The 13,137-nt window shown below is 38.3% G+C and overlaps 1 protein-coding gene and 1 long non-coding RNA gene across 2 annotated transcripts; one reads left to right on the top strand and one right to left on the bottom strand.

Moving 5' to 3' along the window:
• Window positions 1-3,317: 3,317 nt before the first annotated feature.
• LOC103988754 (zinc-finger homeodomain protein 6-like) lies at window positions 3,318-5,214 on the top strand. The gene has a single exon (XM_009407384.3). The coding sequence runs from the start codon at window positions 3,803-3,805 to the stop codon at window positions 4,886-4,888; it is 1,086 nt and encodes a 361-aa protein (XP_009405659.1). The 5' UTR covers window positions 3,318-3,802; the 3' UTR covers window positions 4,889-5,214.
• A 2,047-nt stretch (window positions 5,215-7,261) lies between these two features.
• On the bottom strand, window positions 7,262-8,670 carry LOC103988776 (uncharacterized). Its single transcript, XR_010514748.1, has 2 exons — window positions 7,701-8,670; window positions 7,262-7,495 (listed from the first exon to the last, which is right to left on the bottom strand). It is a non-coding gene; the product is annotated as an uncharacterized LOC103988776 (long non-coding RNA).
• Between the last annotated feature and the right edge of the window lie 4,467 nt (window positions 8,671-13,137).

The raw sequence follows: 13,137 nt of genomic DNA, 5'->3' as shown, positions 1-13,137 counted from the left end.
CCAAATGGTCCTTTTCATTTTGCATGACAGGTCCGAATTATGTTTATTGTACATCTAAACGCATGATACTAATTTGCATTTATCTTGTGGTATTAATGTAACTATTGAAGTGCATATTTACAGATGGTACATGTGATTATTTTCAATTCGATGACATTTAAGGGTGAAATTGATGTATCACTTCATAAATGTTAAGATTCCTTCCTGAAACAAGCACCTACTATTTGTTGAAAGTTATTATTAATTCTTGGTCAGTAGTGTTGTAGTTAAGTGAATGTTACTTTCTACTCTAACATGGATAAGATATGCCCATTAGTGCTCAAATAACTTTAAGCTGGACATGGTGAGCTTGTACATGCACTAGAAGTGCAATCATGCTGAAACAGAAAAAGGAGATCCAAGGTACACAGGTAATAATAGGTTTGTAGGTTGTCAACTAGTTTGAAATGAATTAGATTTCTCCTCTTTGGATGGAAATTGAAAACCACTCAATTTTTTAGTGGTTAACAGTTGTAATGGCAGTTCTAGAAAGACTTTTCTACTCATTTTTGTAAAGGTTGTAGTGCCGCAACAATCTGACTTTGTGCCTGTGCAGACTTTGAAGTTATCTTCTCCGAGGCTTCAGATCTGACATGCTTGTGAATTGTGATAACTAGCTTCATATTGAGTTGATTTCATATCAAGAGGCTAGATTGAGTGATCAGGTGGTCCAACAGATGAAAATATCTCATCACTGTGAGTGATCAAGTTGAAAGGTCTGTTCTAGATTATTATGGACAGAGGAGAGGAGGTGTCCCAGTTTGTTTCACTTCCATTTATGTGATCAATCACACCTTTTGATATCTACCTGCTCAGTGGTCATGACAGAATTGCCTAATGGTGTGGCATAGAACTTGGTTGTTGGCTGCCTCATTTTCAGGTTCGTGGTTTCTGGAGCAGGAAGGATCAGCATGGATGAAATACTCACCATGTGGAGCCAAATTTTGTTGTGAGGCCTCTGCACCGTAGAGGAAGAATGGAAGATTTGAGTTGCAGAAGCTTCCCATTGCCATCTCACACATGAAATTAGTCATCTCCCAAATGAGGTCCACCCTTGTTGACTTTATTTCTTTTTACCGATGACTTATTTTTCTTACTCTCTTTCTCTCTCTCTGTACAATATTGGAAGAGTAAAAAAACCAAAATTATGTAATAGACAGAAAATTTAAGATTTTTTTTTTTTTTTGTATGAATCATGTCTGGGAACTTAAAGACTTATCTTGCTCTATCAGTAGCAATAGATCATGAACAGCACTTAAAAGTTGGGAGTTGATGCAATCGTCTGCTCTGAATCTTCTCATTTTCATGTAGCTTACAGTGATGGGACATCCGACTTTTGCCCATAATCTCTCTCTCATCAGCAGGGCATTAACTTCTTTGTTCCAATTAATTTGATGTGATGGTGGGTTCAGTGAGCCAAGGCCAGCAAATTGTTGGGCATGGATGGATGAGAGGAAGCGATGCACCTGTTGTTTTGTGCCACAATAATAATATATTTGATATGACCTTGTAAATGTCATGCACATACTGATCCCCCCTCAGCAGACATGCTTGAATCTCAGCCAACAAGAGGCACCAGGTATTGGCCTCATTCTGTGGTAACTTTGTGCTTAGAGAGAGAGAGAGAGAGAGAGAGAGAGAGAGAGTTGAACATATATAACATGTACAATTTTATATTCAGGAGGGCTCGAGGAGGAAACAGTGGTGGTGATGCAAATGCATGGAGAGTTGGGAATGGGTTGGCTCATATGTCCCACCTAGTGTGGGCGGGCGGGGGGGGGGGGTTGTGGGAATGGATGGATACGCTATCACATCCTTCTTTTTGGCTTTTGAAGATTTGGTCATTCGGGGCAACATTGGATTCCATGCACACAGGGACATGGTTTCCAGCTAGCACAAAGGACATCCCCCTCTTCAACAACATTCACATCCCATCATCTCCCTTGTACCACGAATCTCTCTCTTCTCTTATTTTCCAACATGATCTAATCTTATACTAATGTTTTCTTTTTCTCTTGTATATTCTTCAAATACAAGTAATTTGGATTTTTTTTTTTTTTTGTTGCCCGGTTTCGATTTCAACCCTTGAAAAATGATGGAAGGACTTTTTCTTAATCTCAATTTGGTGCATTTTTACCTTTATCTATCCACTTGTATCGAATAAGAGAAGAAAATAATTACTCCATAGAATTTTTCAATGATAGTACAAATTGATTTGCAAAATCACCGAAAGTAATTTAATTTTAAATGTAATATCTTTTGTATCTTATTCTTATCTGAAACACATTCTTTCCTTTTGGACTCAGCAAAGCAGTCAACATGCAACCCAAACAGGAGAAGAAGAAGATAGTTGACACTGTAATTGTAGATTAGTGATCAAGATAAAGAAGTTCTTTGCCTAACAGTAGATAGCGACACAAAGTTGCCCGAAAAGTGTTCTACAACATATCCAACTAAGCTTTCTTGCTTTTTTTTTAATATATATACAGCAAATCCCCAAATTATTTTGACAGAGATCCTACGCTCTACATTTCATTTCTCAGGAGGCTGCAAAACCCTAATTAGCATCTGGGGTGTGTACTCAGGGACATGACATCTGATGCAACAACATATGGCAGGCATGAAATCCAGACTGTTGACATGATCAGTGTGCACAAGTGAACAGTAGCATGCACTTAACTCAGTACTGACCATGAACGCTGCATCATTTCGACAAATCAATTGGTGTGCAGCAGCAGTTACTTTCACAAAGGACACCCAGTCCACCACCACCACCACCTACACTGCAGGCTGATGACAGCATAGGAGGATGACCGTATGCAGGTGAGAAGAAACCCAAGCAAGGAGTAAAATAAAAGATTGGAGTGGAGGGCTTTGCTTAGACAACAAGGTGGCGGAAAAGATGAAGAAGAACACAAGGGTTGACTCGAAAGAGTGGGTGCATCCTTTCTGGTCCTTGGAATCTGACACACCAACAAGACTGCTGTGGTGGGAATTCATGGAGGGGCCCCATTAGCAGCTTTGATCCACAGTGATCAACAAGGAGATATAGGAGGATGATGGACCTCATTAGGGTGCATGCAGCATCACACAAGAAGGTATGTTGCAGAAGATAAGCTAAAATCCTTTTTTCTTACATCTAGAGGATAAAGTTAAAGGCTCATAGGCCACACATGCACACACAAACACAAAGCTACAAATAAATGTCACCAGCCGAGAGAGAGAGAGAGAGAGAGAGAGAAGATAAGAGATAAGAAAGAAGAGAGAGATAATAATTGTGGATGGGACCAATGTGCAGGGGGTGGGAGTGGTGAAGCATGACCCTGTCGGTTCTTCCTCAGCTTGAATCCCTCACACAGATCTCCCCACAATCCCCATCTCTCATTTGAGCAGCTGCAGTAAGCTTTTATATCACTCCTTCTCCCTTCATTCCACCCTTGGTTTCATCCTCCCCACCCCTCTGATGGCAGGTAGGGCACCAAATCCCACAGCCTTCCTACTCCCTTCCAAGCCTCACCATCATTTCTCCCTCATCCTATAGCTTTAGTACTGCACTCTCTTGTTCAGTCCCTCTCATCTTTGCTGCAATAAAGAGGTGTGTGTGTCATGGAGAAGGGGCCCTTCTTCCCTCAAAGATTTTTCCAACTGATGATTACCTTCCCCCACTGAGTTCCTTCCTTTCCCTCCACCTCCTGAGGAGTGGTGCAGTGCAGAAGGTGAAAGGTTTAAGTCTCAGCTATAGCTATATATTGAGGTTCGACTCATGGAGTTCAGAAACCTGGATGGTGACTTAGGGTTACCTCCTCCCTCCTCCCCCTCCTCCTCTCCCTTGGTTTACAATCCTCCTCCCATCAGAGGATCTGCTTTCTCTAAACCCATCCTTCCCCTCTCTTCCTCTCTTATACCCTCAAGAGGAGGAGGAGGTTGCTGTGACACTGCTGCTACTGGTGGTGAAAGAAATGGTGCTTCTTTTGGGAGCTCCACCATACCAACAGCAACCGAGGAGAATAGTTCTTCCCATTCTAACACAAGAAATCCAGATCCAGCTCCCATCTCTGTCTTGTCTCCAGTTGGAGCTGGTGCAAGTTTGCCCAACTCCATACAGTCCGCCGAAGTTAAGACGGCGGTCACCACAGTTGATGCTTCTGTAAAGTACAAGGAGTGCCTGCGGAACCACGCCGCCGCCATCGGTGGCCACGTCCTCGACGGCTGCGGCGAGTTCATGCCCGAGGGCGGCCCATCCACGCCCGAGGCGCTGAAATGTGCGGCCTGCGGCTGCCACCGGAGCTTCCACCGCAAAGACGGCGACACCGATGTCAATGCCGACAACTCCTATCACCACCACCACCATGGTGCCTCTCATCTTCCTCTCTTGCTCCCGCCTCCCCACCCGCAGTCCCACCCCTACAACCAGCAGAAGCCGTTCCCCTTCGGCTTCCCCTCGAGCCCGCCGTCGCGGGCGGTCCCGCTATCCTCGGCGGTCATGGCGTTCGGCGGCAACACCTGCGGGAGCGGAGGGACGACGACGGAGTCGTCGAGCGAGGAGCGGATCAACGCGGGGGCACCCACGCCGGCGATCGCACTGAGGAAGCGGTTCCGGACCAAGTTTACGGCGGAGCAGAAGGAGAAGATGCTGGCTTTCGCTGAGAGGGTCGGGTGGCGGATCCAGAAGCAGGAGGAAGCGGTGGTGGAGCAGTTCTGTGCCGAGGTCGGTGTGCGGAGACAAGTCTTGAAGGTCTGGATGCATAACAACAAACACGCAAACACGAAGCAGCAGCAGCTGCAGCCGCCACCGCCGCCCGTAGAGCAGGATCAACTGCAGGTGCAACAGCACCAGGAACAGCAGTAATAACAGATTGATGAGGAGAAGAGAGAAGATGAAGAAGAAGAAGAAGAAGTATCCTTGCCATGCTTTCCCTTTTGTCTCAACTTAGGCACTGATTCTTACACGAAAATTTGCAGTGATTTGTGTTGTTTGATCGTTTAGATTACCAGTAAAAGTTAGAATAAACCCCCATCTTCTCAGTTTAGTGGTAGAGATTGTTTGAGGTCAGAGAGCTTCCAAGTTCTTTGTGGTGGCTGCACTTGTGGTCAGAGAACTTCACAACGTGGGTACCGTTCCACCCTTGAGGTATCTCGTTTCTTCTAAGACATTAATTCCTGCATTTATTGTTCTTTCCATGTTTTCGACATTGACCACTCATATGAAGTAAAACCCCATAGCAATGCATTAAATTCTTTCTTGGGATCCAAGGATGGTACTGTCTCATGATCTCACAACTGATAAGACAAAAAGAAAAAGAAGAAGAAGAAGAAGAAGAAGAAGAAGAAGAAGAAGATGATGATGATGATGAAACGCATGCATGCTTGGCATCCGGTGCAGATTATTAGAGCAAATCTAACACTGTATCCAATACTAAGCTAATCCATCCTTGGGATCATAGACACATCACACTGTTCCATTAAAGACAGAGCCCAAAATGGAAGTCTCAGCTTTTAGGGACAGTCCCTTCTTTTACTGGCATTGGGATGGGGATTAGAAAAGCAAAGCAAGTTTTGTGACATTGCATGCTGCTTCTCTCTCTCTCTCTCTCTCTCTCTCACACACTTTGTTACAGGGAAGCATTTCTTGGCACTGGTGCCATTGAGCCAGCATGCAGTGCCTTTTTCTTGTCTGTACTTCCACCATGGTTGCATTAAAGGGATCAAACATCTCCTGCTATTTTCCTGCCTGTTTAGCGATTCACAGCTAAAAGTTGTAGGGGTGCAGTAAAATGATTGAAGCGTGTTCTTTGTCTTCTTTATAACTTGGGGAGGCTTAAGCTTGAGATTTTAAATGTTCTTCTCACACAGGAAGAGAAGACAAAGTCTGTAAGTGGTTGGATTAGGCCAATTCCTTGAGGTTGTTCATGTATGTTAAGCGTGCGAGGATTTAGCATCGATACATATGATAAGCCCATCAAGATTCACAGATGTGTCATGGGGAATGACTAAAATGAATGTGCCATGGCGGCCTCGTATGACTCCGAGACTGCCTGCTTTGTTTGCATTCCCGGCCTTCTCCTGCCTGTTCTTGTGTTCCGCGCTCTCTCGATGGCGGAGAACATAGTGGAGACCTTCGTCGAACACTTGTGTGGATTATGATTCATCGGTATGTGATGAAAAACATGAAGAAGCGATTGAACACACAGTCCCACATGTATCATGCCCGATGCAGTACTACTGCAAATGGTGTTTTGGTTTTCATTGAGGTGTGCATAAAAAGGTTATAGACCCCCGCCCTTGTCCACCACCGCAACATAGGCATCAAGACTTGAATTGATGCGTATCTTGCATTGGCCATTCAAGACTTTTATCCAAAAAAAATCTCTTCGAAGGTAGGCATCAAGGAATTATAGGGGAATGACAATAGAGAAAACAATTCAAAACTTAAAAGCACAATCTACGATTTCTTACGACTCATGATAAACTCACGACTTTGACTCCAACTATGATAGTATCCTAACTAAGACTCCTAGACTAACATTCGTATCTAATCATAAATTTTGATTTAATATTCTTGGCAGCCAATTTCATCTGGTGCTTTGGCATGATATTCTACTCCAAGAGTTCATAGTATCAATATTCTTGGCAGCCAATTTCATCTGGTGCTTTGGCATGATATTCTACTCCAAGAGTTCATAGTATCAATATTCTTGGCAGCCAATTTCATCTGGTGCTTTTGGCATGATATTCTACTCCAAGAGTTCATAGTATCAATATTCTTGGCAGCCAATTTCATCTGGTGCTTTGGCATGATATTCTACTCCAAGAGTTCATAGTATCGGACAAGATGGGATATCGGTTATAGGTCCAAGAGATTGATGCATAGCGTGTAGTAATAAAATGTATTTACTTTATTTTCATGGTGATCTCGATTTTCTTGTTATTTGTATGAATGATGATGTTCATCTTTTTTTTAAGTTGTGAGTTCGAGGTTGATCATGTCACTTGGGTATCATAAAACTAGACAAAACCACCGACTAAATATATAATATTTGAGAGTACATGTAATATTTGAACCAAATTAATAATAGTATATTTGTCAAATTTTAAGTATATATAATATATATATATATATATATATATATATATATATATATATATATATTACTTTCAATGTGGAAGAGATGTTTCGTTCCTTTAAAAAACAAAAAAAAATAAAAAACAAAATCTTCTCTCATGCCTAAATTTTCTAGAAATATATTACAGACTTATATTAAGTACACCAAGGCAGCAAACTGCATGCAATCAAGTGCTTTTGTTTGCAGCTTAAGAGGATACGAGTACAGAAAGAGAAGGCTACTAAAATATCAGTGATATCTAATCTTTCAGAAAGTCCTTCGACAGCATTTGTTCTTCATAGTGGAAATCTTAGGAGTAGCAATTCACGTCTTCATGCTTCCATTACTCCAACCTGCCAAAATAAAGAGAGAGAGAGAGAGAGAGAGAGAGAGAGAGAGAGAGAGAGAGATCAGAAAACTCCAAGGTTGCTTACAAGATGTAAAAAAACAACATACATACATAAGACTTGATGATTTGGATGACTCGCAACACAAGTTTTTTAGAACAGGAAGAACAAAGCTATCAGGAGATGCAATATGTGGAGTCAAAGAGATTACTGGTATTGCCGGATGAGGGGCAGTCGGCATACGAGAAGTGGCCCTTCTCAATGCGCCGAAGGTCCTCCACGAGCAGCTCGTAGTGGCGCCTCACCTCGTCGGACGTCTTCCCCCCGACGGCACGGGCGATCTTGTGCCAGCGGTCCGGCGTGCCCTCGTCGAACACCGCGAGGGCCTTCTCGAACATCTTGTTCTGCTTCGTCGTCCATGAGGAGGTCACCGAACCGGACGCCATCACGCGGTAGGTTAAGGGTGTTCGATGAAATGCTTGAATGGTAATGGTGAGCCGATACGGTGCTACTTATATAAGCAAGGAGGGAGTAACAATGACACAGTGTTTGCGATGTAACACCACACGGAAATCTATGGAGGGAGTAAAAAGTAAGTTCTTCCTTGACACTCTTCTGCCTGTAGATTATAGAGACAAGGAGAGTGTGTTGATGATAGGATGAGATCTGATTGATCATGAAGCATGCAATGCATTATGCAGGTGGATGCAATCAAACGAATGGCAAATTCAGCAGCAATATCTTCCTCTGTACAATAACATAAAGAGCTTAGAGACGCATGAGCTAAAACATGATCTTTTGATGGACTGGCACAAGTGCAGATTCCTCTTTTCACCAAGTTGCTATGGAGGATCTCGGACATGCTCGAGCTGGGAAGACATTGATTCTCGGCCAGTTGCAGGTTGATTGATGCTCCTTTGATCGTTTGGTATGGCGTAAGATCCAAAAGAGTAGCTGGCTGTTCCATAGGTTAAAAAGACCCTAGAGGATAGGAACTGTTGCAGATTCTTGAGATATATGGACGTTGTGGTGTTTCGTACATAGACACCCATAGGAGATTCACCCTTGACCTATGAGATAGGAACTGGATATATATATCCTGTGACTAATCGATTCGGTGTGATCTTCTCGTTTGCTCGTATAAGAAGAATACGTTTTTAGATTTGAATTACGAGCGAGTGATCTCTAATTCAAAATCGAACTGTGTAGGATCGGTTCATCGTTTTCATTCATAAAAAATCAGGAACCATAACTGAACCGTTCAGATCCAATTCCTGCCTGTTCGATCTGAAACCGATGAACCAAACCATGGTGCTGAAAGTTGTTTACCTTGTATACCTTTGTATACAAGGTATAGAGTCTTCGAGAGTCACAGCAGCGAAAGTTTGCTTGCTTCAACAGAATCTAGACTGTGACCAAGGATCAAAAGTTGACATCTTCCATCAGATATCGAATGTTGTTAAGGTCCTCGAGAGAGAGAGAGAGAGAGAGAGAGAGAGAGAGAGAGAGAGAGAGAGAGAGAGATCATCCCAAGATAAGAATTGCTACTATGCTGAGCAAAATGCAGACCAGATTCTTGATAAGGTGGTTCTTCTTTTGCTGCAGATTCCAGCTAAATGGTAAGAATCCATATCTGTATCCACCAGAGACAAATCACTGGATATTATTCTCGTCAGTCTGTACAATTATTATTTATGTGGTCCTCTTTCAAGTCATTTGCAAGTTGTGCAATGCGATGGAGCGGTAGTATATGTATGACTCACTCAAACCTCCAATTTTTTTCCATCTGAAATGACAGATTAATGAGACAAGCAGGGAAATAAGTTAGAAGAGTATAAGATGCTTTTACTGTTTCAGATGGAATCGAGTCCCTCCATTATGTCGTGGTTAATCGTGATACTTGCAGCCTACAGAGAAATCCAGTGCAACCCATCCATATCACCCTCGTCAACTTGGAAACTTTAGAAAAATAATTAATATTTTCAAGAAAAGAAAAGAAAATTAATTATTATTTATTTTTTTATTTTATTTTTTTTTTGCAAGTTGAATATTTTTTGCCTTCTATTATTGCCAATTTTGACTCACGATCGTATTTTTTTTTTGTTGAATTATCTTGTAACTAGTCATAATATATCTATCTATCTTTCATCCAAAGATTTAAAAGTACTTTCACCAAGGGTTTTCATCTTTATTCATTAATTTTGTAAGTCGAATATCCTTGCCATCTATTATTGCCGATTTGACTCCTTCAAGAATATATAGTATTTTCTTATTAAATTGCCTTATAACTAGTCACAATACATCTTCCATCCAAAAATCTTTCCAGAAAACCAACTCCACCTATTTGATAATCTGAACAAAAAGATGAGTCCGAGTTAAGTTTGTACCATCCTACGACAGGTTTAGTCTTCTATTACACGAAAAAATAATTAAGTTTCTTATACATTCATCACAAAATCATATATTCTAGTAATGATTATTTTTTTAAGAAAAAAAAAATTAATGATCATGCATTCAAAAAGATCAACCAAGCTAAAAAATCAGTGGTGACGTTCCACTAGGAAAAATGCCCTTCGATCCTTGCCTTGTTAGCAAGCTTGTGGGCAATAAAACTTGAAACCCTAGGTAGAAATGTAAGACCTCATTTTGACGAACAAAAACATCATTACATAAATTTTGATACCATCATGGTATCATTTCGTATTTGTTCAAAATTTAGATAATAGACATCAGAACACTCTCATATATTATAAAAACTTTGGCCTTGTATGTGCACACACCTGTAGCTACTGTCTCTCGTTGTCTATTCCAAATATAAATAACCTATTTCAAAAGGAGAGTGATTATCAAGAAAAGAATATTAAACTAAGTCTATTAATTTTTTTTCAAGCACTCATTTCATTAACATGTTTTACGGTATTTTCATTAATAAGTTCACAGTATTTTCATTAATCAAGTCAGCAAACTTTTTAATAAATAATGCTAGAACAATATCTAATACACCCAGTGTTAATTGCATATGCTCTAACTATTCTAAATAATTTAAACCAGATAATACAATGACACTAGAAGCATGAGAGTGCATGAAAGGAAGTACCACTATAAAAATATGAAACAATATTAATGCTTTGAGTTTTTAAAATATGATGAATTATTGATATCATCTATATTTTAGGTGAAATATGGATATATCTCATATTCACTTAAAATAATATATGGATGACTAATACTATCATTGTGGAATAATATTGTTATTTTTGGATATATAACCATAAACTATGAGAATATCTAAAATAGTATTATTTTATCCTATCATATAATTATTCGAAGTATATTCTCTGTTGGGATTATATATATTTCCTAATTATGTGTATCATTATGAATATCATTTAAAAATAATTCTTTAATATAATTTTATAAGTTGTTAGTCTATGCCACTTTAATAGCTACAAGATAAATATGATAATATAAAATATAATTTAAAATATATATTATGATTTATATTCTATAAGTTTATCATTCTATGCTACTTTGACAACTACTAGATAGATAAAACTTAGAGATATGAATTATAAATAATATTTACTAAATATCTATTAATCTAATTTATATATAAATAATTTAATAATAATAAAATAAAAATTATAATAATTATTGAATATTAATCAGTATAAAAAAACCTCATATGATAACTATAACATGAAATATAAATAATGTCTTTATGTGAAAAATAAATATCATTTCATAATTTTAAACATGTGAATGTGAATAACAAAAGAAATATCTAAGAATAATAATTAAAATTTAATTATCACATATAAGATTTTATTAATATGCCATATAAGAAAAGTATAAATGAAAATAATAATTTATATACTTTTTAAAACTCCATATGGAATCTTAAATTAGACCAATCAATCGTAATTAATTGGGCAGGCTTAGAATTGGGCTAAACATTAGTCCAATTTAGTTAGTCAAAAGTTAAAGTTGATTAGAGTAAAAAATTAATCAAAATTTGATTGTTTTTGAATTTGATCAAAACTTGATTGATTGAATCTAAATTCAATTAAGCGATCAAAATATAGTCATGATCAAGTTTGATCAAAATATTTGATTAAAATAAATTAAATTAATCAATTTTATAATTAAGGACATGTTAGAAACTTTTAATTTCTGAAGGATAAACTATAATTTTTCTTGGGATATATAATCGAAATGGTTTGTGAAGGATAAAATTGTTAAATAGTTTATAAGGATAAAATTATAATTTCAATAAATGAAACTCTATTTTTTTTCTTCCTTTTTGATTGTTGCTACATGAGGCATGCGGTCGCCATACTAGCGCACTTTTCTCATGCAATCGTGACCTCATCGTGCATTACATCGTGCCGTCGTGCTCACATGTAGTTGTTTGCATCGTGTAGGTCGTGCGGGTTCCCCATTGGTGGAACACCACCAAAACCATATGTCATTGACCAAGCACCACCAACCATCATTCCATTGTTTTAGTTGTGCACACACACTAACCAATGACCCTGGACACCATGGCATATAGTTGTACTCATGTGTCTGCTCAACGATCCCATCGATCACCATGGTTGTTATTGTTCATCGTGCATCCATTGGGAACCACAACTTTTGGCATTTGGTTAATATTAGTGTAGCCAACAAACATTGTCACAATGGCATGCTGTAGTCATCGGTCAAAGGTAACATTATAGCCGTCATAAGTAGAGACATTGTTGCAATCGTTTGCGACCAAGATAAGTTAGATGTTGCAAGGTTATTGCTCACAAGTAGTCACGCATGTAATCGCGATTGCACGCCCAACGATGATTCCATTATATATAGTATTATCTGTACATAGTTATTATTTATAATTGGGCTAGTGACTATCAGAGACAACTATTCTCAACAATACTATCATTGATAGTAAGTCATCATTGGTGGTCTATCGATTAAACATGAGAAACCTCTCCATGCAAGTAAGTGATTAAATAGAAAAGCAAATTGACAACATAGATGGATCATTCAAACATCATAAATCAAAACCGAATAACACATTTTCGCAAGGAAAAGGTGATAATAAACAAATTTAGGGTATTTGACTTATAAAATTATGTTACCAATTGTAATAATAAAAAACTATAATTATGTTATTATTATATAAAAAATTTAATACTAAAAATTGAAATCAAATAATAAGATATCAAGATTTATGATGCATAATTTTCTATGCTATTCGGAAAGCCTTTATATGATCTACAAGTGTAATGTCGTAAGATCCGAAAGTTATAGCAACGTTGATTTATAAGCATAACTAGACTTTCTTTCTCCTTTTTTTTCTATTATTTATAAGACTATTATGAGAGATGAATAACTTAGTTGAGAATAGAATAGATATGAGGTCTTGTCCTTTTATGATGAGAATAGAAGGTTTAAGATAGTATTTAGGAGAGTCCCTCTCATTAAGATTATCTTCTAAAAAATGTTATTATAATTAAATTTTTTATTAGCTAAAAATTATAATTAAAATTTAATAAAATCTCTAATATATCTTATCTAATTAAATAAATTGATATAATATAATATAGACAGCTAGTGAAAGAGCTCGTGGAGAGGAAGACTAAGCTACAACTTGGACTTAC

The sequence above is a fragment of the Musa acuminata genome, chromosome BXJ1-6 (assembly GCF_036884655.1).
Source record: "Musa acuminata AAA Group cultivar baxijiao chromosome BXJ1-6, Cavendish_Baxijiao_AAA, whole genome shotgun sequence".
NCBI lineage: Eukaryota > Viridiplantae > Streptophyta > Magnoliopsida > Zingiberales > Musaceae > Musa > Musa acuminata.
Note: the sequence above shows the minus strand (reverse complement) of the source record. Positions and strands in the feature narration are given on the sequence as shown.

What these genes read in the sequence shown, in the direction of transcription:
- LOC103988754 (XM_009407384.3), top strand. Translation starts at nt 3,803, where the DNA reads ATGGAGTTCAGAAACCTGGATGGTGACTTAGGGTTACCTCCTCCCTCC.